The 27,675-nt window shown below is 44.6% G+C and overlaps 1 protein-coding gene across 2 annotated transcripts in view; it reads left to right on the top strand.

The window, feature by feature from the left end:
• SORCS3 (sortilin related VPS10 domain containing receptor 3) overlaps positions 1 to 24,155 on the top strand; it is a 648,995-nt gene extending 624,840 nt beyond the window's left edge. For both annotated transcript variants that reach the window (XM_088447257.1, XM_088447258.1), the window contains exons 21-24: positions 6,684 to 6,783; positions 10,573 to 10,678; positions 17,813 to 17,970; positions 21,729 to 24,155. In XM_088447257.1, coding sequence (XP_088303383.1) covers positions 6,684 to 6,783; positions 10,573 to 10,678; positions 17,813 to 17,970; positions 21,729 to 21,793 — 429 coding nt within the window. In that variant the 3' untranslated portion in view covers positions 21,794 to 24,155. The remainder of the gene's footprint in view (positions 1 to 6,683; positions 6,784 to 10,572; positions 10,679 to 17,812; positions 17,971 to 21,728) is intronic.
• The last annotated feature ends 3,520 nt before the right edge of the window (positions 24,156 to 27,675 follow it).

Genomic DNA, 27,675 nt, shown 5'->3' on the forward strand with positions numbered 1-27,675 from the left:
ATGTCCACTTAACCACGGACATGTGGACAAGTGGAACAGGGCAGACTAAGGACTATATGACTGTGACAGCCCACTGGGTAGATGTATCACCTTACGCAGCAACAGCAGCAGCGTCACCAGTAGCAGCATCTCAGAAATGCCAGCTCGTTACAAGGCAGGCTACGCTGTGTATCACCGGTTTCAGTAAGAGGCACACCGCCGACAACCTCTTAGAGAAACTGAGGGAAATCATCGCCCAGTGGCTTACCCCACTTAGACTCTCCTGGGGATTTGTGATATCTGACAACGCCACCAATATTGTGCGGGCATTACATCTGGGCAAATTCCAGCACGTCCCATGTTTTGCTCACACAATAAACTTGGTGGTGCAGAATTTTCTGAAAAGCGACAGGGGCGTGCAGGAGACGCTTTGGGTGGCCCGAAAAATTTCTGCCCACTTTCGCCATTCAGCGACTGCGTGCCGAAGACTGGAGCACCAGCAAACACTCTTGAACCTGCCCCGCCATCACCTGAAGCAAGAGGTTGTGACGCGGTGGAACTCAACCCTCTATATGCTTCAGAGGATGGAGGAGCAGCAAAAGGCCATACAAGCCTATACATCCACCTATGACATAGGCAAAGGAGGGGGTATGCACCTGACTCAAGCGCAGTGGAGAATGATTTCCGTGTTGTGCAAGGTTCTCCAGCCCTTCGAACTTGCCACACGTGAAGTCAGTTCAGACACTGCCAGCTTGAGTCAGGTCATTCCCCTCATCAGGCTTTTGCAGAAGCAGCTGGAGAAAGTGAAGGAGGAGCTAAGACGGAGCGATTCCGCTCGGCATGTGGGACTTGTGGATGAAGCCCTTCATTCGCTTTGCCAGGATTCCAGGGTGGTCAATCTGTTGAAATCAGACCACTACGTTTTGGCCACCGTGCTCGATCCTAGGTTTAAAGCCTATGTGGTGTCTCTCTTTCCGGCCGACACAAGCCTGCAGAGGTGCAAAGACCTGCTGGTGAACACACTGTCAGCTGAAGCGGAACGTGACACGTCAAAGGCTCCTTCTTCATTTTCTCCTGCAACTGGGGCTGCCAGGAAAAAACTTAGGTATCCTAAGCAACCCGCTGGCGGTGATGCAGGGCAGGCAGGACCAAGTTTGGACATCTGGTCCGGACTGAAGGACCTGGCAACAATTTCTGACATGTCTACTGTCACTGCATATGATACTGTCACCATTGACAGAATGGTGGAGGATTACATCGGTGACAGCATCCAAGTAGGCATGGCAGACAGTCCATACCTGTACTGGCAGGAAAAAGAGGCAATTTGGAGGCCCCTGTACAAACTGGCTCTATTTTACCTGAGTTGCCCCCCCTCCAGTGTGTACTCCGAAAGAGTGTTTAGTGCAGCCGGGAACCTTGTCAGCGAAAGGCGTAGGAGGTTGCTTCCACAGAATGTGGAGAAGATGATGTTCATCAAAATGAATTATCAGCTCTTCCAGGGAGACCAGCCTCCAGAAGGTACAGAGGGACCTGTGGTGGTGGATTCAAGTGGGGACGAGTTAATACTTTGTGAGGATGAGGATGTACACACTGAAGAGGGTGAGGAATCGGTGGATGAGGAGGATGAGGATGACATCTTGCCTCCATAGAGCCAGTTTGTGCAGGGACACATTAATTGCCAGCTTGTTTTGTGGGGGCCCAAACGAACCAATCATTTCAGCCACAGTTGTGTGGCAGACCCTGGCGCTGAAATGATTGGTTTGTTAAAGTGTGCATGTCCTGTTTATACAACATAAGGGTGGGTGGGAGGGCCCAAGGACAATTCCATCTTGCACCTCTTTTTTTTCTTTGCATTATGTACAGTTTGGGGCCTAGTTTTTCAAACTGCCATCCTGTCTGCCACTGCAGTTTCACGCCTAGATGGGTCACGTGTTTGTGCCGCCCACTCGTGTCGCTTAGCATAGTCATCCAGCTACCTCGGTGCAACGTTTTGGACATAAAAACACTATTGTGAGGTGTGAGGTGTTCAGAATAGACTGGAAATGAGTGGAAATTAAGGTTATTGAGGTTAATAATAGCATAGGAGCAGAAAAACCTACAAATTCTGTGATTTTAGCTGTTTTTATGCTTTTTTAAAAAAAAATACAGATCCAAAACACAAAACCCAGAACCCAAAACACGGAAGGGTGGTTTTGGCAAAACCAATCCAGATCCAAAACACGAAGAAAGATCCAGATCCAAAACCAAAACACAAAACACGAAAAGTGGCCGGTGCACACCCCTAATCAGGACAGTCCAATACAGCATGGGACAGCAGGATAATACCCTGATACTGTATCAGGACAGTCCAATACAGCATGGGACAGCAGGACAATACCCTGGTACTGTATCAGGACAGTCCAATACAGCATGGGACAGCAGGACAATACCCTGATACTGTATCAGGACAGTCCTATGCTGCATGGGACAGCAGGACAATACCCTGGTACTGTATCAGGACAGTCCAATACAGCATGGGACAGCAGGATAATACCCTGATACTGTATCAGGACAGTCCAGTGCTGCATGGGACAGCAGGATAATACCCTGATACTGTATGAGGACAGTCCAATACAGCATGGGACAGCAGGATAATACCCTGATACTGTATGAGGACAGTCCAATACAGCATGGGACAGCAGGATAATACCCTGGTACTGTATCATTACAGTCCAATACAGCATGGGACAGCAGGATAATACCCTGATACTGTATCAGGACAGTCCAATACAGCATGGGACAGCAGGATAATACCCTGATACTGTATGAGGAAAGTTTCAATACAGCAGGGGACAGCAGGATGATACCCTGGTACTGTATCAGGACAGTCCAATACAGCATGGGACAGCAGGATAATACCCTGATACTGTATCAGGACAGTCCAATACAGCATGAGACAGCAGGATAATACCCTGATACTGTATCAGGACAGTCCAATACAGCATGGGACAGCAGGATAATACCCTGATACTGTATCAGGACAGTCCAATACAGCATGGGACAGCAGGACAATACCCTGGTACTGTATCAGGACAGTCCAATACAGCATGGGACAGCAGGACGATACCCTGATACTGTATGAGGACAGTCCAATACAGCATGGGACAGCAGGATGATACCCTGGTACTGTATCAGGACAGTCCAATACAGCATGGGACAGCAGGATAATACCCTGATACTGTATCAGGACAGTCCAATACAGCATGGGACAGCAGGATGATACCCTGGTACTGTATCAGGACAGTCCAATACAGCATGGGACAGCAGGATAATACCCTGATACTGTATGAGGACAGTCCAATACAGCATGGGACAGCAGGATGATACCCTGGTACTGTATCAGGACAGTCCAATACAGCATGGGACAGCAGGATAATACCCTGATACTGTATCAGGACAGTCCAATACAGCATGAGACAGCAGGATAATACCCTGATACTGTATCAGGACAGTCCAATACAGCATGGGACAGCAGGATAATACCCAGATACTGTATCAGGACAGTCCAATACAGCATGGGACAGCAGGACAATACCCTGGTACTGTATCAGGACAGTCCAATACAGCATGGGACAGCAGGACGATACCCTGATACTGTATGAGGACAGTCCAATACAGCATGGGACAGCAGGATGATACCCTGGTACTGTATCAGGAGGACAGTTCTATGCTGCATGGGACAGCAGGACGATACCCTGATACTGTATCAGGACAGTCCAATACAGCATAGGACAGCAGGATAATACCCTGATACTGTATCAGGACAGTCCAATACAGCATGGGACTGCAGGATAATACCCTGATACTGTATCAGGACAGTCCAATACAGCATGGGACAGCAGGATAATACCCTGATACTGTATCAGGACAGTCCAATACAGCATGGGACAGCAGGATAATACCCTGATACTGTATCAGGACAGTCCAATACAGCATGGGACAGCAGGACGATACCTTGTTACTGTATGAGGACAGTCCAATACAGCATGGGACAGCAGGATAATACCCTGATACTGTATCAGGACAGTCCAATACAGCATGGGACAGCAGGACGATACCTTGTTACTGTATCAGGACAGTCCAATACAGCATGGGACAGCAGGACGATACCCTGATACTGTATCATGAGATTCAGGACAGTCCAGTGCTGCATGGGACAGCAGGATGATACCCTGATACTGTATCAGGACAGGCCAGTGCTGCATGGGACTGCAGGATGATACCCTGGTACTGTATCAGGACATTCCAGTAGGGACAACAGGATAATACCCTGATACTGTATCAGGACTGTCCAATACAGCATGGGACAGCAGGATAATACCCTGATACTGTATGAGGACAGTCCAATACAGCATGGGACAGAAGGATAATACCCTGATACTGTATCAGGACAGTCCAGTACAGCATGGGACAGCAGGATAATACCCTGATACTGTATCAGGACAGTCCAGTGCTGCATGGGACAGCAGGATGATTCCCTGATACTGTATCAGGACAGGCCAGTGCTGCATGGGACAGCAGGACGATACCCTGATACTGTATGATACTGTCCAATACAGCATGGTACAGCAGGATAATACCCTGATACTGTATCAGGACAGTCCAATACAGCATGGGACAGCAGGATAATACCCTGATACTGTATGAGGACAGTCCAATACAGCATGGGACAGCAGGATAATACCCTGATACTGTATCAGGACAGTCCAATACAGCATGGGACAGCAGGACGATGCCTTGTTACTGTATCAGGACAGTCCAATACAGCATGGGACAGCAGGACGATACCCTGATACTGTATCATGAGATTCAGGACAGTCCAGTGCTGCATGGGACTGCAGGATGATACCCTGGTACTGTAACAGGACATTCCAGTAGGGACAACAGGATAATACCCTGATACTGTATCAGGACTGTCCAATACAGCATGGGACAGCAGGATAATACCCTGATACTGTATGAGGACAGTCCAATACAGCATGGGACAGAAGGATAATACACTGATACTGTATGAGGACAGTCCAATACAGCATGGGACAGCAGGATAATACCCTGGTACTGTATCAGGACAGTCCAATACAGCATGGGACAGCAGGATAATACCCTGATACTGTATCAGGACAGTCCAGTGCTGCATGGGACAGCAGGATGATTCCCTGATACTGTATCAGGACAGGCCAGTGCTGCATGGGACAGCAGGACGATACCCTGATACTGTATGATACTGTCCAATACAGCATGGTACAGCAGGATAATACCCTGATACTGTATGAGGACAGTCCAATACAGCATGGGACAGCAGGATGATACCCTGATACTGTATCAGGACAGTCCAGTGCTGTATGGGACAGCAGGATAATACCCTGATACTGTATCAGGACAGTCCAATACAGCATGGGACAGCAGGATAATACCCTGATACTGTATGAGGACAGTCCAATACAGCATGGGACAGCAGGATAATACCCTGATACTGTATCAGATTCAGGACAGTCCAATACAGCATGGGACAGCAGGATAATACCCTGATACTGTATCAGGACAGTCCAATACAGCATGGGACAGCAGGATAATACCCTGATACTGTTTCAGATTCAGGACAGTCCAATACAGCATGGGACAGCAGGATAATACCCTGATACTGTATCAGGACAGTCCAATACAGCATGGGACAGCAGGATAATACCCTGATACTGTATCAGGACATTCCAGTAGGGTCAACAGGATAATACCCTGATACTGTAACAGGCCAGTCCAGTAATGACAGCAGGACAACACCCTGATACTGTAACAGGACAGTCCAATACAGCATGGGACAGCAGGATAATACCCTGATACTGTATGAGGACAGTCCAATACAGCATGGGACAGCAGGATAATACCCTGATACTGTATGAGGACAGTCCAATACAGCATGGGACAGCAGGATAATACCCTGATACTGTATCAGGACATTCCAGTAGGGTCAACAGGATAATACCCTGATACTGTAAAAGGACAGTCCAATACAGCATGGGACAACAGGATAATACCCTTATACTGTAACAGGCCAGTCCAGTAAGGACAGCAGGATAATACCCTGATACTGTAACAGGCCAGTCCCAGATGGGTTAAAAAATCAGTTCACAGTATTTCTCCTTAAGGAGAAGCTGTACAGTATTTAGCTTTGTAAAGAGTAGAGACGTGGAAAAGTTACCAATAGCAACCAACCAGCTTCTACTTATCTTTTTATAGAATGTATTTGGTAAATGTTAACGAGAAGCTGATTGGTTGCCATTGGTAACAGATAGCAGTAATGTCTGTATACATTTATCTAGGAGTCACCTGATCTTTACAAAGAATATTTCCTGTATTTCCTTATTGTGTCCGTGCATGGTACAGTGTCAGGTGATGCCCAAGTATGATCCAATCACACTCAATTACACCATTTTGGAGTTGCCTGAAACGCGGTCATTCGACAACCGCCTGCGCGTGCAGCTCTCTGCTGACGGGTGAATGGCGGGATCCTGTTATACTGTGCGGGTGGGAAGGGGCAGGATCGGCCCCTGCATAGCAGCATTGGAATGTGTGTCCTGATTGATTAGAGGCTGTACATATTCCTATTAATTGTACCTGTGGTGGGTGACCCTGTCCTCACTGATGCTCTGTGTTATTTCTCTCTGCAGATCGTAGAGTCTCTGTTCAGCGCCCTCAATCAAAATCTGATCATGTTTGAGCTGAAGCCGGGGGTGCAGATATTTGTATACGTCACCCAGCTTACTTTGGGTAAGTCTGCAGAAAACTACAGTATATTACATCTTATCAGGCCTACAATCGGAATGGTCTGTGGAGATCAGTGTTTAATGAGCGTTTGTGCCTTGTGTACCCCCACTCATTTTGCAGCCAGTGGAGAATGAGGATTATCACCTTGATTACTAATTCATTCATATCTGAGCTCTGTGATAGCCTGAGGGGAAATGGTTTATGGCACCTGAATATTAAAGGGAAACTCCGCCACCAGACCATACTTGCCGAGTTTACGCTTGGGAGGAAAAGCCGGGTGGGAGTTGCTGTGGCACAGTGGGTGCGTCATTGTGACCCCCTCCCCATCTATACAAAGCTGCGGTTCCCGACTTTGCAAAGCAGGGGAGGAGCCAGAATGATGCGATTCCTTGCGAAATTGCATAATGAAGCCGTCTGGACTGTCCCCTTCACTCGGGAAGCTGACGGCTGCAAGCAGAGGGCCTGATTGAGAGATGTACGCTAACCCGGTGGTCTGCGCATTTAACGCGACTGCAGCAACAATGACAGAGGACACATCTGTACCAAGGGAACTGCATTGTGTGCATGTATGACGTATAATGTATATATTGCAAACTCCAAACCTGGACTTCGTGTATCTTATTAGATGATACAGGGACGTTACATGATGGCTGCCGCTGGTTTATAAGGCGGCACAGAGCTTTTCCAGGGAGCAAACTTAATTATTATGCATCCTTTAGTTTTTAGGGGGGGATATACAAAGTCCCCGGTATGTTTACTCCATGTGGGCACCGGAAAGCTGTCCAACAAAAAACATAGCGTCGCAGAAGCCTTTGTCCTGGCTATGCCGTTGCTGTGTGGTTATTATCGGTATTTGGGCCTTGCACAGTTTATTAGGTCATGTTGATATGGCGGTAAGATGTAGTAGAGGCCAGCCCGTCATTGCGCAATTCTGCAGCAAGTCCCGCCCATCAGGTTTCCCTGGCACGGATTGGCTGGATTATTCTTTGAAAGACTATTTTGCAAAGTGGGATTTTCCTTTCAGTAATTCAGTCCCGGGAGCAGGCGCTGTATTCATGGCATAGACGCTGCTTTTTTCTCTGGAGCGTGGGCTAAACAAGAGCCTCTAACTGCAGAATAGCTATTTCTATATTGTTTCTCTTATGTACTTTGATAAATCAAAATTTGTGATTGAGAAAAATAAAGTAGTGGATTAATTGTCTGAGCTCCAGGGCAGCTGTCTGCGTGAAATATTTATATGGTCTGGAAGTAAAATTTGCTAAGCACTGATATTTCCATCACGCTTCCATGCTAATTGCATTACTCTCTCCCAGCGTAAAAGGGACATTTTTCCTACCTACTGCACATAATAAACTTTCTCTCCACCGTATTTTGCATTAAAATGTCAAATTCAAATATTGTTCTCCGAGCTTCACAGTGTAAATCATATTTTGTGCTCTCACAGAACAGGTTAGTGATGTAACTGAAATGAAGCTGGTGGTATAATCACCGTAATATGCCTGATATAAACCACAGTACGTGTCACCTTTACGGGAAAGTGCTTTGTGCCGTTGCAGATAGGATTTGATTAGTCTGGTACTTGGGGCACAGACCTATGATATCAGCTTTGCCCATTGTCATCCCAATGTTGCAAGTCTGACGATGCAATGAGACTGCTCCTTCTGGGCCGGAAAATACCAACCGCCCTGGGCCGCGTAACGTCGCTTATCATCAACGCCGGTTCTGCCAGAGAGAACTTTGTTTCAGGAGGCAGAAGTCTGGGATGCTCACTTTGTCTCCTGGCGCCTTTGTGCCAGCCAGTGCCCTCCCTGCCCAGCGCCCAGAAGCAGTTATCGCTACAGTGATGGCTGGAATAAGCGCATTGGTGCCGCATATCACATTGTGCTTCCTCATGCAGCTAATATATAGATCTGTTACTGACAGGAGGTGTGGGGGTGGGAGCTATCTATTCTGTACCCACCACATTAAGGGGTCTATTTACTAAGCAGTGTTAGGAGACAGAGTGAAAAGTGATAAGAAAGTGATAAGGTGCCAACCAATCACCACCCAACTGTCATCTCACAGGCTATGTTTGAAAAATGACAGTTGGGAGCTGATTGGCTGGTACCTTATCACCTTTCACTCTGTCTCCTAACACTGCTTAGTAAATAGACCCCTAAGTAGCACTGTCTCTTGATAGAACAAAACTGGGTAATGACAGACATAGAGGTACAGTAGGAGGGCCCTGTTCGCAAGCTTACAATCTATAGGGAAATAGGCACTGATACACAAGGATAGGTGCTACATATGCGAATGGTAGGGATTTCAGCCAATGTTAAACATCTAGCACATGGGTTTTTTTTTTGTTAAAGCATAAATGATGGGTGTAGATGAATGGTCTCCAACCCAATATGTTTTTTATTTTGCCTTTCCTGTATAATGTAAATATTAAGTGACAAATGTTTTTTTTTTTTTTTTTTTTTATGAAATGAAAATAGTGATGATAAAGTCTTCTTATAAGGATCAGTTTTATTGTTTTACTTCCCCTCTCCAGTATCCCTTTATAACCTCCCAGTGGGCTCCTGTGTATATTATTGTGGTGGCATAATCCTCTCACAATGTCATATCTTGGGGAGCTGTGGGCTTGTAGCAAGGGACACACGTGACATCACTGGGGAGTGGGAATGACATCACTAGGGGAGTGGCCATCTCCAGGAAGAACTGGACATATGGTGGGAAGCAGACCAGAACCGCTGAGCTTACTCATAGCTTGCACGGAGGTCTATTTACTAAGCAGTGTTAGGAGACAGAGTGAAAAGTGATAAGAAAGTGATAAGGTGCCAGCCAATCAGCTCCCAACTGTCATCTCACAGGCTGTGTTTGTAAAATGACAGTTGGGAGCTGATTGGCTGGCACCTTATCACTTCTCACTCTGGCCCTGATTCAGAGCCGGATGCTCTGACAGAGCGCTCGCTCTGAATCAGGGCAATCCCTGCTCCTTTTTAGAGCGGCCTCCTGGCCGCTCGCATAGCTGTGGGTGACCACCCACAGCTATAGCGAGCGGCCAAAATGATGGTCGCGATGGTCAAGACCATCGCGACCATCGGGCTTGCGACGAGACCCTTGCAGTAGGGTCTCGCTGCAGCAAGCCCTGGAGTGCTTTTGGCTCTATCAGAACCAAAAGCACTCCCACTGACATCACTAGTGATGTCAGTGGGGCCGGCCCCAGACGGTAGGCGTTCCCATGGGAACGCCTCCGTCTATGGCAGCCACGCCCCCGGCATGCCCACCAAAGGGGGCGTGCTGTCAATCACCATCAACTACACGCCCCCTTTGGTGCGAGACCCATAACGACGGCTTGGCTGTCGTTATTCGGGTCTTGCGCATGCACACTTGGGCAACATCGACCCGCTTGCGAGCGCTCAGCGCTCACGAGTGGGTCTGAATTAGGCCCTCTGTCTCCTAACATTGCTTAGTAAATAGACCCCACAGAGGTGTAGCATAAAACTAGGTCCGTATAAAGTAACCTGCGCTAGACGCAGACAGGCACAGAGAATACCGCGGTAAGAGTCCGCTAACACAACGGATACAGGGCATGATTATAATGTTCTACAGAATATAAAGTATGAGTAATGTTGTTTTATAAGACTGGCACCATTAGATGCCTCCAACCTCCTCCGCAGACCCCTCCTGGCCAGTAACAATTGGTGGGCATTATTGCCAGGTATAAGATGTATAATCTCATATTTTGGCTAACACCTGTTCTGAACATTGTTACATCTGGACACCATTTTGTGTTTTGTTTTTTCGTAGCCCCTTTGGTCGACAACAGCGCCAGTCACAGCAGCTCCGCCATGTTGATGCTTCTCTCCATTGTGTTCGTGGGTTTGGCTGTTTTTTTAATCTACAAGTTCAAGAGGTAAAATCCTGGGACTGACTCCTTGTTACTGATATTTCATTGTAGGTTTTTAGCACTTCTTTACTTAAGCTACAAAATGCAAAAAAAAACAATTACCAGTTATATTCCTTCTTATATAGGACTATTTCCTTCTAAATAACGTTAAATGAAAGATTTTGGGGTCCACTTATTACCCTAATTTCCCCCCTGAATATAATGTGGAAACGTTGGTTTCTGTGTGATTTGAGTAACTCGCTTATGTAACAAAGCATTAGCTCAGGAGATACCAGAGATCTCTCCTGCTGTAGATACATTAATGCCGCCTAACGCAGTCCCCATTTCATTCCAATGGGGACTGTGGATTGGCCAAAGTTACCAAAACCCAAAAAGCTTAGCATTTGTGGGGCAGGGATGCACTATCGTCAAAAGTGCGGTCAAATAACCGAACATACCATTCTCTGAGGCTTGCCCGAACTCCGCATAGGCAACAAGCTCCGGAATGTGGTCCCGATAGGCAACGCCATCTTTAGATGTTGTTCCCTAATAGAAGTCTATGGAATTTTTATCGGGAGACTTCCATGAGAGGGATCCAATAGGTCCCCTGCGGCTAGCACAGAGGCACTCCCAGGTCATAAACCCACATACCACAAAGGACAGCTCTTATTGGTAGAGCTGTCCTTTGTGCAAATCATCATACATACGGTGTTATTAAACGCCAGCATGCATGCGATGAATGGCGGGATGCATAACAGCCAAACTCCGATGCACCCCGCCCATGGTGTCAGTATCTCTCCTACTAGGTGATTTGGTGGGGTCCTTCCCCTCTCCTTCCACTTCTTCCCTCACAGAGGATACCGTTATGGTGCGCTATACCCTCTCCAATCCGGAGAACTATAGCGTGGCCTGCGTATCCAGCAAAGCCTGGGCCTCTGGTGAGTGAAAGCTGCGACAGTCAGTCCTGCTTATAGTGTGACCGCACTAATCTATGATTCCTGTCTTCGTCTCCAGGCTGCAAAGTAAATGAGCTTAAAAATTGAAGCACAGAAAACACCAGTAACGTGGCCATGGTGATTGGACTCCGAAAAATATTTTGGCTTGTAATGTTGAACGTCTGGCACCCAAAGAGAACAACGTTGCCTACCCCAGTGCTACAGCATTACCAGCAGCTGTAGTGTGCGCAGTCATTTGCCCAGAGCAAGTAATTGCTCGGACGCCATCTTATCAGATGCGCTGTTCCTGCATGTCTTTAATGACTAATAGCAGCATTAAATAATCTGTTATCGCTGCAAACCCTGGCGATAGCCAATGGTAACTAACATGCTAAAATTGCAGAGGTTAATAAATAGGCTCTTAGTCATTTTCTGGGACTCCCGTAACTTTTCCTAGTGCAGCTTTTCCCGACCAAAAGTCTAAACAGTAACGCGTTCACCGACGCCTGGAGTTACAGAATGAGAGATCCAAATTGTTATCTGGTTCTGTGTTCAGTAAGTTAAGTCTGGTTTTTGCATTAAGTGAAATAGAAGTTAGTAATATTTTATTTATATTTTGTTAACATTAATTCAACACATTTTGCAAGAAAAAAAATCCAAATAAAGTCTGCGCACGATAGTTTGGGATAATACGCTGGTGAAATAAAGTCTGTGCACTGTACTTTGGGACAATACACTTGTGAAATAAAGTCTGTGCACGGTAGTTTGGGATAATACACTGGTGAAATAAAGTCTGTGCACGGTAGTTTGGGACAATACACTGGTGAAATAAAGTCTGTGCACGGTAGTTTGGGATAATACACTTGTGAAATAAAGTCTGTGCACTGTACTTTGGGACAATACACTGGTGAAATAAAGTCTGTGCACGGTAGTTTGGGACAATACACTGGTGAAATAAAGTCTGTGCACGGTAGTTTGGGATAATACACTGGTGAAATAAAGTCTGTGCACGGTAGTTTGGGACAATACACTGGTGAAATAAAGTCTGTGCACTGTAGTTTGGGATAATACACTGGTGAAATAAAGTCTGTGCACGGTAGTTTGGGATAATATACTGGTGAAATAAAGTCTGCGCGCGGTAATTTGGGAGAATGCACTGGTGAAATAAAGTCTGTGCACTGTAGTTTGGGAGAATACACTGGTGAAATAAAGTCTGTGCACGGTAGTTTGGGAGAATGCGCTGGTGAAATAAAGTCTGCGCGCGGTAGTTTGGGAGAATACGCTGGTGAAATAAAGTCTGTGCACTATAGCTTGGGACAATACACTGGTGAAATAAAGTCTGTTCACGGTAGTTTGGGACAATACACGGGTGAAATAAAGTCTGTGCACGGTAGTTTGGGACAATACACGGGTGAAATAAAGTCTGTGCACTGTAGTTTGGGATAATACACTGGTGAAATAAAGTCTGTGCACGGTAGTTTGGGATAATACGCTGGTGAAATAAAGTCTGTGCACTGTAGTTTGGGACAATACGCTGGTGAAATAAAGTCTGTGCACGGTAGTTTGGGATAATACACTGGTGAAATAAAGTCTGTACACGGTAGTTTGGGATAATACACTGGTGAAATAAAGTCTGTGCACGGTAGTTTGGGATAATACGCTGGTGAAATAAAGTCTGTGCACTGTAGTTTGGGATAATACACTGGTGAAATAAAGTCTGTGCACTGTAGTTTGGGACAATACACTGGTGAAATAAAGTCTGTGCACGGTAGTTTGGGATAATACACTGGTGAAATAAAGTCTGTACACGGTAGTTTGGGATAATACACTGGTGAAATAAAGTCTGTGCACGGTAGTTTGGGATAATACACTGGTGAAATAAAGTCTGTGCACTGTAGTTTGGGATAATACACTGGTGAAATAAAGTCTGTGCACGGTAGTTTGGGATAATACGCTGGTGAAATAAAGTCTGTGCACGGTAGTTTGGGATAATACGCTGGTGAAATAAAGTCTGTGCACGGTAGTTTGGGATAATACACTGGTGAAATAAAGTCTGTGCACGGTAGTTTGGGATAATACGCTGGTGAAATAAAGTCTGTGCACGGAGGTTGGGACAATACGCTGGTGAAATAAAGTCTGTGCACTGTAGTTTGGGATAATACACTGGTGAAATAAAGTCTGTGCACGGTAGTTTGGGATAATACGCTGGTGAAATAAAGTCTGTGCACGGTAGTTTGGGATAATACGCTGGTGAAATAAAGTCTGTGCACGGTAGTTTGGGATAATACACTGGTGAAATAAAGTCTGTGCACGGTAGTTTGGGATAATACGCTGGTGAAATAAAGTCTGTGCACGGAGGTTGGGATAATACACTGGTGAAATAAAGTCTGTGCACTGTAGTTTGGGACAATACACTGGTGAAATAAAGTCTGTGCACGGTAGTTTGGGATAATACGCTGGTGAAATAAAGTCTGTGCACGGTAGTTTGGGATAATACGCTGGTGAAATAAAGTCTGTGCACGGTAGTTTGGGATAATACACTGGTGAAATAAAGTCTGTGCACGGTAGTTTGGGACAATACGCTGGTGAAATAAAGTCTGTGCACGGTAGTTTGGGACAATACGCTGGTGAAATAATGTCTGTGCACTGTAGTTTGGGATAATACACGGGTGAAATAAAGTCTGTGCACGGTAGTTTGGGACAATACATGGGTGAAATAAAGTCTGTGCACTGTAGTTTGGGATAATACACTGGTGAAATAAAGTCTGTGCACGGTAGTTTGGGATAATACGCTGGTGAAATAAAGTCAGTGCACTGTAGTTTGGGACAATATACTGGTGAAATAAAGTCTGTGCACGGTAGTTTGGGACAATACACTGGTGAAAGAAAGTCTGTGCACTGTAGTTTGGGACAATACACTGGTGAAATAAAGTCTGTGCACTGTAGTTTGGGACAATACACTGGTGAAATAAAGTCTGTGCACTGTAGTTTGGGACAATATACTGGTGAAATAAAGTCTGTGCACTGTAGTTTGGGACAATACACTGGTGAAATAAAGTCTGTGCACGGTAGTTTGGGACAATACACTGGTGAAAGAAAGTCTGTGCACTGTAGTTTGGGACAATACACTGGTGAAATAAAGTCTGTGCACTGTAGTTTGGGACAATACACTGGTGAAATAAAGTCTGTGCACTGTAGTTTGGGACAATATACTGGTGAAATAAAGTCTGTGCACTGTAGTTTGGGACAATACACTGGTGAAATAAAGTCTGTACACGGTAGTTTGGGACAATGCGCTGGTGAAATAAAGTCTGCGCACGGTAGTTTGGGACAATACACTGGTGAAATATAGTCTGTGCACGGTAGTTTGGGATAATACACTGGTGAAATAAAGTCTGTGCACGGTAGTTTGGGATAATACACTGGTGAAATAAAGTCTGTGCATGGTAGTTTGGGATAATACACTGGTGAAATATAGTCTGTGCACCGTGTTTTGGGATAATACACTGGTGAAATAAAGTCTGTGCACGGTAGTTTGGGATAATACACTGGTGAAATAAAGTCTGTGCACGGTAGTTTGGGATAATACACTGGTGAAATAAAGTCTGTGCACGGTAGTTTGGGATATTACACTGGTGAAATAAAGTCTGTGCACGGTAGTTTGGGACAATACACTGGTGAAATAAAGTCTGTGCACGGTAGTTTGGGATAATACACTGGTGAAATAAAGTCTGTGCACTGTAGTTTGGGACAATACACTGGTGAAATAAAGTCTGTGCACGGTAGTTTGGGACAATACACTGGTGAAATAAAGTCTGTGCACGGTAGTTTGGGATAATACACTGGTGAAATAAAGTCTGTGCACGGTAGTTTGGGACAATACACTGGTGAAATAAAGTCTGTGCACTGTAGTTTGGGATAATACACTGGTGAAATAAAGTCTGTGCACGGTAGTTTGGGATAATATACTGGTGAAATAAAGTCTGCGCGCGGTAATTTGGGAGAATGCACTGGTGAAATAAAGTCTGTGCACTGTAGTTTGGGAGAATACACTGGTGAAATAAAGTCTGTGCATGGTAGTTTGGGAGAATGCGCTGGTGAAATAAAGTCTGTGCGCGGTAGTTTGGGAGAATACGCTGGTGAAATAAAGACTGTGCACTATAGCTTGGGACAATACACTGGTGAAATAAAGTCTGTTCACGGTAGTTTGGGACAATACACGGGTGAAATAAAGTCTGTGCACGGTAGTTTGGGACAATACACGGGTGAAATAAAGTCTGTGCACTGTAGTTTGGGATAATACACTGGTGAAATAAAGTCTGTGCACGGTAGTTTGGGATAATACACTGGTGAAATAAAGTCTGTGCACGGTAGTTTGGGATAATACGCTGGTGAAATAAAGTCTGTGCACGGTAGTTTGGGATAATACGCTGGTGAAATAAAGTCTGTGCACTGTAGTTTGGGACAATACACTGGTGAAATAAAGTCTGTGCACGGTAGTTTGGGATAATACACTGGTGAAATAAAGTCTGTGCACGGTAGTTTGGGATAATACACTGGTGAAATAAAGTCTGTGCACGGTAGTTTGGGATAATACGCTGGTGAAATAAAGTCTGTGCACTGTAGTTTGGGATAATACACTGGTGAAATAAAGTCTGTGCACTGTAGTTTGGGACAATACACTGGTGAAATAAAGTCTGTGCACGGTAGTTTGGGATAATACACTGGTGAAATAAAGTCTGTACACGGTAGTTTGGGATAATACACTGGTGAAATAAAGTCTGTGCACGATAGTTTGGGATGATACGCTGGTGAAATAAAGTCTGTGCACGGTAGTTTGGGATAATACACTGGTGAAATAAAGTCTGTGCACTGTAGTTTGGGACAATACACTGGTGAAATAAAGTCTGTGCACAGTAGTTTGGGACAATACACTGGTGAAATAAAGTATGTGCACGGTAGTTTGGGATAATACACTGGTGAAATAAAGTCTGTGCACGGTAGTTTGGGACAATACACTGGTGAAATAAAGTCTGTGCACTGTAGTTTGGGATAATATACTGGTGAAATAAAGTCTGCGCGCGGTAATTTGGGAGAATGCACTGGTGAAATAAAGTCTGTGCACTGTAGTTTGGGAGAATACACTGGTGAAATAAAGTCTGTGCACGGTAGTTTGGGAGAATGCGCTGGTGAAATAAAGTCTGCGCGCGGTAGTTTGGGAGAATACGCTGGTGAAATAAAGTCTGTGCACTATAGCTTGGGACAATACACTGGTGAAATAAAGTCTGTTCACGGTAGTTTGGGACAATACACGGGTGAAATAAAGTCTGTGCACGGTAGTTTGGGACAATACACGGGTGAAATAAAGTCTGTGCACTGTAGTTTGGGATAATACACTGGTGAAATAAAGTCTGTGCACGGTAGTTTGGGATATTACACTGGTGAAATAAAGTCTGTGCACGGTAATTTGGGACAATTCGCTGGTATAATAATGTCTGTGCACGGTAGTTTGGGACAATACGCTGGTGAAATAAAGTCTGTGCACTGTAGTTTGGGATAATACACTGGTGAAATAAAGTCTGTGCACGGTAGTTTGGGATAATACGCTGGTGAAATAAAGTCTGTGCACGGTAGTTTGGGATAATACGCTGGTGAAATAAAGTCTGTGCACGGTAGTTTGGGATAATACGCTGGTGAAATAAAGTCTGTGCACGGTAGTTTGGGATAATACGCTGGTGAAATAAAGTCTGTGCACGGTAGTTTGGGATAATACACTGGTGAAATAAAGTCTGTGCACGGTAGTTTGGGACAATACGCTGGTGAAATAAAGTCTGTGCACGGTAGTTTGGGACAATACGCTGGTGAAATAATGTCTGTGCACTGTAGTTTGGGATAATACACTGGTGAAATAAAGTCTGTGCACGGTAGTTTGGGATAATACGCTGGTGAAATAAAGTCTGTGCACGGTAGTTTGGGATAATACGCTGGTGAAATAAAGTCTGTGCACGGTAGTTTGGGATAATACACTGGTGAAATAAAGTCTGTGCACGGTAGTTTTGGATAATACGCTGGTGAAATAAAGTCTGTGCACGGTAGTTTGGGATAATACACTGGTGAAATATTGCACAAAAATTTACAATTGCAGTTTTGCTAAGAAATATAACACAGTTGCCTCCGGTGTTGGGAGTGATAATTTTTTATATATAAACCTCTCTTTTGACTATAGGAAAATTCCATGGATCAATATCTATGCTCAGGTTCAACATGATAAGGAGCAGGAAATGATCGGTTCCGTCAGCCAGAATGATAACGCGCCCAAAATATCGCTCAGCAACTTCACGGAGGAGGAGCTGGCGGACAAAGAGCTGGACCAGCGAATCATTGGTAATATACATACAGATGGACGTTAGTGAATTGCTCAAGAGCTCTGGAAATCTCTATACAGGGATGGAAACTGAATATTCAGCAAAATATATCTAGTACATTAATCAACTATAAAGCCAGGACGTCCATGGCAGCACTTTAATGAATGGGTTCCACATCAGTTGGTCGGCTTGGAAAACATTGCAAGACGTGTCCCCCCCATCTCCCTCCAGGGGCTGATTTCTGACCTCTGTACAGATAGAGATGTTACATTATCACCTGTCATCAAGTTAATGTGTTTCCAAGCCGCTAGCCTAGCGCGGGGCTCAGAGCAATGGGGAGTGTGAGGGGGGATTGCAGTTACGCAGTGAGCATGCATCTTACGCATCTAAGGAGATTTAGCATTTTCCAACCTTAAAAAAATAAGATTTAACCTTTTCACTTCCAAGGTTATAACCCTTGCATTATTAGGGTCTGATTCAGAGATGGACGTTAAAGCGATTGCAGCCGCAATTCCGCGCGGATTGCGGCTGCAAAAATATGCTAGTAGTCCCAAAGCTTACCCGAGCATAGCGCAGCCTTCTCACCAGCGTAATTATCAGTAACATCAACGCACATCGACCAGTCATGCAGCCCTTGCGGCAGGTCTGACCTGTCTCCTATACAGCGGCTCTCCTGACACGCAGAGAGCTCTCATGCCGCGGCACAGGAGATTGCAATGGTTAATTTATGCACGCCCATGTAACGCTTTTAAACAGTAAGGCACGCCTATGTTTTTCTAACCACACCCCCATCACCTCCCTGAAATGCTGACTACCTGACACTCACTTTGCAAATGGGTTCTCTGGGCCTGATTCAGAGCCAATCGTAAGCGGCCGCTCGTTCGCTCAGCGATGTTCGCACAACTGCGCATGCGTATGGGTCATAATGCGCATGCGCAAAACAGTAATTGCGGTCGGAAATCGTGCGCTCGTAAAACAGCGAGGGGTTGCTAATTTGAGTGACAGAATGTACCATTTGTGGGTGGTAACAGGGGAAAGTGCTTGAAAACGGGGGAGTGGAGATCCGAACGCAGGCGTGCCTAACGGTGAAAACGGCGTTTAATGGGAGTGCATAATTAGTAAAGGAGCGTCATCGACTACGTCACTTGGTTGTCTTTTAGCCTGAACTGCTCGCAGTGATAGCGGTAAGAAAAACCTACCACAAGCGCTGCGAGCAGTTCAGATGCCTTTCGATGTACCCGATTAATCAAATAAATACCGGAGATGATGTGTGATGCGAACGGCAAAGGGGCGTCTTTACAAAATAGTGAGCGCATTTTTCAGACGCTCGCTCAGACATAGAGGCGTCAACAGACCGCAAAGAGCGAGCGCTCAATTTAAATATCCGGCCCCTTTTTTAGAACGACTGTCTGCAAATAGCGTCCGGCTCTGAATCAGGCCCTCTGTGTGTGTGTGTGGAATCGCAAGACAATCGCTGCACGTGCGTAGTGAGATTTTGACACTTGCGTAATAGTAAAAAAATAGGGTATACATAGTGCAGGATCATTTCCATGCTGAGCATTAATAATATTGTTCATTTAGAAAATGGGCTGATGCTACTAATATATATATATGTTAGGGTTTGTATGTTCTCCCCATTTCCCTGGGTTTCCTCCGCGGGCTCCGGTTACCTCCCACATGTCCATACTCACGCTGGTAGGTTAGTGCGTGTGCGGCTTCAGTTCGGCGCAACAGGCAATAATAATCACACTGATTGTTACTGGACGCTGCTAACTGCTGCTGGGTGGGCCAACACCATGGAGGGTTTGACCACCCCTGATTTAGGCTATTAGCCCCACTCGGACAGGGACTGATGCAACTGAATAAACGTTCTCCGTAAAGCGCTGCATAATATGTGGACGCTAGTAAATTAAAGGTTAATAATTTTATAATAGAGGGTGGGGATATATATGTTTGTGTTTTTAATTATTCCTATTAGCTTTTAGACATGTTTAGTGATTCATACCTGACGCGCCCTATCCAGGGCCCATATAGACGCCCTCTAACCTTCAGTAGGGCCACACATTACTCTTAGGGACTAATTCTGCGTGTATTGGCGCTCGCCCATCTGAGACTTTATGCAAATGCTGCTACAAAGCGCACTGTTAGCGTCTGTAGGCCCTGACATAGCGATTGTTGTGTATTTAGATGCACCATCGGTCGCACCAGCTGTATAGCAGGAGCAGTTCTGCGTCCGAATATGACGCCTTATGTGAGTGGTTGAGCATTTACCTAAGCTGCCATTTTTACCCATACGCCCGTGACACCCCCATAACACACCCATCCCCGTGCGTCCGCTAAGCCACCTCCCTGTCGGTGCCCAAGAACACCCACTGTATACTCATCACATTCTGAGGCCGCGGGCCTCCCGTGCACCTCAGTCACCTGAATCAGAGATGTACACTAGTGCCGATAACTACGCAGTTGAGCGATTATCGGTAAATCTGATAGACAGCGCCTTTGTGCACAGATGCCGGGATTTGCACAGCCACCAGTGGGCATCTCAATATAACCCTCAGCATCTGCGCCATTTGCAAATTTTCGCACGGCGGACGCGTACGGGATCGCAGCTGCGATGGCATTAGCGTACGTCTCTGAATCAGGCCCTCTGTGCGCACGCTATGTGGCGCACACGCAGAAAAAAGCTCACTCCGCTGAGTCCGACCTCGGCCGTGTATGAGAGGCAGGATTAGGCCATTAGTCCCAGTAATAACTTAAAACAATGAATTTAATAAATGAAAGAGGCACCTACCTGCAGGAACATACCAGCAGGTGTTATCAATAAAACACGACGGAGGTAGGGGCCACCGTTGGGGGCTAGGGTCTCTTGTTACCCGTCACTGAACTTGTTGGCTTACCAGCTTCTCCGAGTGGCTGACTTGTTGCAGGCATGTTCTACGGATTATTGAGGTTATTGTTACATTGATATTTAGGTATTAGATAAGGAAGGTTCAGGCCATTGTATTGTGTTTTTATGTTTCTATTTTGGGATATTTAATTTAAATACACAGGGGAGGATGTACTCAGCTCTGTAAAGTGATAAAGTGCCAGCCACTCAGGGCCTGATTCAGACACGGTCGCAAGTGCTGAGCGCTCGCAACCGGGTCGATGTTTGGCCACTGGGCATGCGCACGATGGAGCCGGCTTCGTCGTGCGCATGCGCGAGACCCGGCTAGCGACTGGTGCTCCGTCGCTCCGGGTCTCGGACCTTTGGTAGGCGTGGCCGGGGGGGTGGCTTCAGAAACGGAGGCGTTCCCAAACAAACGCCTGCCGTTTGTGGGCGGCCCCACTGACATCACCAGTGACGTCAGTGGGAGAGCTTCCGCCTCTATCACAAGGGTCTTGTTGTAAGCCCGATGGTCGCGATGGTCTTGACCATCGCGACCATCAACCTGGCCGCTCGCTATAGCTGTGGGTGGTCACTCATAGCTATGCGAGCGGCCAGGAGGCCGCTCCAAAAAAAAAAGAAGACGCCCTGATTCAGAGTGAGCGCTCTTTCAGAGCGACCGGCTCTGAATCGGGGCCTCAGCTCCTAACTGTCATGTTACAGGCTGTGTTTGAAAAATGACAGTTAGAAGCTGATTGGTTAGTACTTTATCTCTCTCCAGTTTATCTCTTTTCAGCGCTTAGTACATCTCCCCCACAGTGACAAAAGCAACAAAAGACAATGCATTAAGTGTTTTTTTATATAGTGCACTCTGTTTATCTTGTGACCCTCGGTGTCTTCTGTTTTTGCAGGCAGTATCTCAACGATCGCAAACAGCGAAAGCACAAAAGAAATCCCAAACTGCACCAGTGTGTAATGGTAACGGATACTCAGCCGGGCCAAAATCTGGACTCTTTTTGTACAGAAATAGAACAAATCTCTCATTTTCTGCTCCTCATTTGTAAATGGCAGGTCGATGAGACGTTAAAAACCTGACGACTTGAGCACCTGCTTTGTTTTTTTTGTTTTTTTTCCCCATTTTCTTTTTCTACTTATTAAACAAACTTGTTGCCAGAGGTGATAAATGCTCTTTATTTTCAGACAGTTGTTACATTAATCAGCACGGGAGATTTCCGCCATCGGCTTCTCATTTCCATGTCTCTGGTAGGAGATCTCATTGAAGTAAGGACCCTGAGGACTTTGCTGTGAAAGGTCTTTCGGAAAGCCAGGTGTTCTTCCCCCTGACCAGATTTGTTTATGCCCCAGTCCCGGGCAGAGGCAGCGAATCCCACGTTACAGAATTGTATTTACCAACAGTTCTGCCTTTGGAAATTTTATTTAATTTTTTTTGCAGCTAACTTCGCATTCGGTATTCAAGCCTGGCGAGATGAATGTGCGCACCGCGGTGTCACAGGAGACGAGGCAGAAATAATCATCGTGTGGAATATACGACTATACAAATTCCACATATTTTATGCTACAGGAATCGGACTGGTATTTCTAAAGGGGGAAAAAACATCACTTTTCTTTGACAACTTGTATCTATTATAGAAACAAGAGTTTCTAACCTTTCTTTTCAGATCTGGAGTTTGAGATGTTGACGAGGTGATATTTACATTGGAGGGGATTTTATCAACCCTCCTCCTGGTGTAACGTATTACATGGGAAATATGACACAAAATCTAGGAAACTCAGAAATCTTCCCCGTCGCTGAAATTTAATCCAAACCAGCTTAAACGACCTTCAATGTCATCTGGATTGTTCAAAAATTGGAAGTCACGTAGGATATTTATCATCTTCTCATTCTATGTAAATCGCCATATATTTATTTTTTTGAAAAATAGAACCCAAAATGTCCATTATTACCGAGAGAGAAACATACCCTCTGTAACCCCCTGGCCTCTCCACAAATCAGGGTCCACATCACCAATAAAAACATCTCTCAAAAATATCTTCCTTTATTTAAAAGAATTCTGAAAACTTCACCGGAATCCCATTCTACAATGCTATTTAATTGGAACATTCCTTTCAAAAGGCAACACAATTCCCAATGACATTGGCGAGGACACTTACATGAGGTCTGCGGAGGGGGCACAATTAAGTTTTTTTATTTTTATTTTTTGCCACTGTGTAAAAATTTGTAACTTTTGGAACATTTACATCACTTATTCCAAAGCAGGATCACCTTCACCTGGTGACAAGTAGAGTCATCAAATCAGAAATGTATTACGTTGTTCTGATCTGAAAGTTACTCTAAATGGACGAGATTTACATGTTATGAAACAAAACAGTTCACTCGGCTGTAATTACCCATGTGGTGGATGGTGGACGGCATCTGGATATTATTATCTGCAGGAACAGAGCTCTTGTAAGAGATGCAGGTGTTCAGGAGATGAGAAGCCAAAGTGGAGCTATTTGCAATTATATAAATGTTTATATATATATATATATATAATTATATATATATATATATATATATATATACACACACACACACATCGACTGAGCAATTACTAAAGATATTTTGGATAGTACAGTATGTTTGTAGGACAGTCCGCTCTGAACAAAACAGTTATTTGTACCCACGTGATCACGGCGATGTTGTATTTACAACTGTAGTATACACGTCATGTACATATTTCCTTTATGATCCATTTGGAGTTTGATGTTAATTTTTTTCAAAAGCCCCGAGCCGGCCTTACAACGCGGATGAGTGACTATAACATTCTGTACCATTGCTCTGTGACCTTCGTTTAGCAGATACAGGGGTCTATGTACTGAGCCTCGGAGAGAGATAAAGTGGATGGGGATAAAGGACAGTTAGGAGCCGATTGTTCAGTACTTTACCTCCGTACCACTTTATCTCTCTCCGAGGCTCAGTACATAGACCCCTTGGTGGTCTCTGCTCGTAAAAAAAAACAAAACAGATTTGTTAAACACTCTCTCTCATCCTTTGCATGTCTATAGCGATGATACTAAAGGCATAATTGTACATACCTATGATGTAAATAGCTTTTTAATTTCTTGGAAATAAATTAATGTTTAGTAATACAAATAAGGATAAAGAGTCTGTCCTAAGCCACCGTGGGGTTGTCCACCCAGGGCTCACGTCTATCGGTTGTCTGTTGTGTCCAGATCTTAGATCTCACGTTTTGGAAACCATGCAATGCTTTCATCCCAACAACAGTCAAATGCTCTTTCATATTTGTCTACACATCATGATTTATTCTATTTATATAAAGAGGTTTTTGGAAAATTTTAAAAAGACTCCAAGAGATTTTGTTTCTATATTTTGCATTGCATGTCTCACACTAGTCCGGTCCACCAGGCAGAGCGCTAAGCTTCAATGTGGTTCTGAGGCCCTTTCCCAAAGGTGAAATATATCATATTTGTGACTTCAGAATGTGTATCTAATATGTGTCATACACAGTAAAATAACCTCTAATTAGATCTATCGAATAAACATATTTTTAATAAAGTTAAAGGGAAATCTATTAATATAAATGCCCTGACTAGCAGGACGGTGCCCTCTAATTACTGTCATTAAGCCACCACAGGCCATAGCAATGCCACAATTTCCATGCAGCCAGGAGAACCAAACATGTTGTAGAACAAGTGTCTATGGTCCTGCCATACCTTCACCAAACTCTTCCCCGTTCTCCAGGCCAAGCTGCCCAGGCTCCAGGCTCAGCAAAATGCCTTCATGGTAACTTCTGATTCCAAAACAAGTTAATCTTACAGAGATATTTATTCCAATGCTAGATCCTTGCTGTATTCCTGGAAGATGGCTTCAGGGGATGTAACAAGGAAGGTGTCCGATTCCTGGTTGTATAAGGAATGACTTGTTGGGGGTAGATTATTTTGTGGCATCACTTTCCATGATTGATGTTTAGTAAAAAAAAAGTCTAATTGAACAGTTTGGTAGTGTCGTGTAGAGTACCTTACCACTTACTCAAATCTCCCTTTCTTGGGGACACTTCTGTAGCTGCTTCTCTTGTTTGTTAGTAGGAACGTAACCAGAAGGCTACAAAGTATATCACACCAATTGGTACCAAACAAATGAAATTTTATTAACAGTTGTACAATGACATTGGCAACCATTTTGCATTAAAATTCTATTGGGTATATTCAATTGGGCGCGAGGTTTAGCGAGGCTAAAACCTCGTGCCCAATTTTGGAATCCCGTGGGTATGCGCGCTCACGATACTCACAGGATTCAATTAAAAAAACAGTGGACACAGGGTTTTCATCACTGAAAACCACGCGCCGCATAAATTAAAAAAGCAAAAAAAAGGTCACTTACCTGCCCGGGTCTCCACGGCTCCCGGTGGCATCCCCTCTCTCTTCTTACTGGAGGGGACTCCAGGGGCTGGTGGGTAGGGCAAGGGCTGCTGGGAGATGTAGTTCTCCCAGCGCCCATTACGGGGGGGGCACACTGACACCGGGACACACAAGCACACACACTCATGCACACACAGTCACTCATACACACTTACAAACACCACACACACTCACATACTCACCCCTGCTGCAGAAGAGCCAGCTCCCGATGCAGGATGAAGAAGACAGCGCTGCCAAAGGTAAGTAATTAAGGACTAATTAAGCTAATTGGATACTTCCCAATGCTTAATTAGTCCTCGGGGGGGAGGGGTGCCGTGGGGGTGTCACAGCAAGCCCTCATGATTTTCCCTAAAATCATCGATTTGAGGAAAATCACGCTTGCTCAGGAGGTGCGTAAAATATACCTCCTGGCACGTGTTTAAAAACAAAACACGCACCTAATAGAACAGTAAAAAACCTGCAGGTGCAGGTTTTTTAATATTCTCGCAGCCTATTAGATATGCCCCAAAGTGTTTTAGTCCCCTCAACAGATTACAAGGGTAAATTACAAGAAGCAACAATACAATAAAGATAAATGACACATGAACAAATGTTTTTTTTTTATTTTACTGGAACTGCGTCAACTCATTTATAAATGAAATGGGTTAAAGCAGCACAATAAACAGTTATAGAATATACAGTGAAATTGTATTGATAACTGTCAAGTAATTACTGTACACTTCAAGATATCAAGTAACTCTATTTCACAAATGCTGGCCAGCTATCTCTGTATAGGTGGTGCACAATCGTTAACTCGCTGCTCCTATGCTCCTTAGAGAAGTGTAGATACAGTACTTAGCTTGAAGTGGAACAACTTTTGCAACATTTGTAACAGTAGTAGGAAAGTGTTCCAAAGTGATTTGTCAATGGTTGTAACAATTACAGCTTCTATCCCTGTGTACTTTGCGTGATCCTAATGCTGCATAAACTGTAGAGACGACCTCACTGTAGGGTCAACATTGGATGGCAGCTGAGGTAGGTTTACTGCAGACTAACTAATGTTTCTCTCTATGTCCTTAGGAATCCAGAAGGGGTTGTCCTGCATGTAGGTAGCAGACTTTAACAACAAGGCTTTGCTGTATCTCCCTAGCTGAATCTGGCCACAGATTTAGACAGTTATTTAACTGAAGGCAAAGTCTAATGCTGGAAATGAATGCTCAGTCTCTTGCTTAGAGAGATATATGTTCTATTAAGACCTCCATTGGTTTATTGCCGATTAATACCTTAAACATCCTTACTAAACTTAACACTTAGCATATCTAATAAATAAAGAGATGGACCAAATCCAGCTTAGTTAGTGATATTGCTGATGTACTGAGCATCTCAGTGGGTACTGTGCACAACATCACTCATGAGCATCTGGGGTACAGGAAAAAGTGTACACGTTGGTTTCAGCAGTAACTCACAGAGGTTCACACTTGACACTGATTTCTTCTGTGCCAGAATAGATGCCTTGGTGTACCGTTGGAATAAATGCTTAGTATGGGGACTATATGGAAAAATAATGTGTACCGAGGCCATACAATTGATTATATGTATGAGTTGAATAAATGTACGCAATGAGAGATCTTGTTACCTTTTTAACCACTCTCATGTACATACAGTCAGGTCCATAAATATTGGGACATTGACAGAATTTTCAGATTTTGGCCTCCATTCACCACCACAATGGCTTTGAAATGAAACAAACAAGATGTGATTTAACTGCAGACTTTCAGATTTAATTTGATGGTAATTACATCCAAATCAAGTGAACGGTGTAGGAATTACAATGGTTTCTATATGTGCCTCCCACTTTTTAAGGGGCCAAAAGTAATGGGATAAACTAAACAATCCTAAATCTAACATTCACTTTTTAATACTTTGTTGCAAATCCTTTGCAGGCAATTACAGCCTGAAGTCTGGAACGCATAGACATCACCAGATGCTGGGTTTCATCCCTGGTGATGCTCTGCCAGGCCTCTACTGCAAATGTCTTCAGTTCCTGCTTGTTCTTGGGGTATTTTCCCTTCAGTTTTGTCTTCATCAAGTGAAATGCATGCTCAATCGGATTCAGGTCAGGGGATTGACTTGGCCATTGCATAACATTCCACTTTTTAGCCTTAAAAAACTCTTTGGTTGCTTTTGCAGTATGCTTCAGGTCATTGTCCATCTGCACTGTGAAGCGCCGTCCAATGAGTTCTGAAGCATTTGACTGAATATGAGCATATAATATTGCCCGAAACACTTCAGAATTAATTCTGCTGCTTTTGTCAGCAGTCACATCATCAATAAATACAAGGGAACCAGTTCCATTGGCAGCCATACATGCCCATGCCATGACACTACCACCACCATGCTTCACCGATGAGGTGGTATGTTTTGGATCATGAGCAGTTC

The sequence above is a fragment of the Taudactylus pleione genome, unplaced genomic scaffold, assembly GCF_031769625.1.
Source record: "Taudactylus pleione unplaced genomic scaffold, aTauple2 ptg000425l, whole genome shotgun sequence".
Lineage (NCBI taxonomy): Eukaryota > Metazoa > Chordata > Amphibia > Anura > Myobatrachidae > Taudactylus > Taudactylus pleione.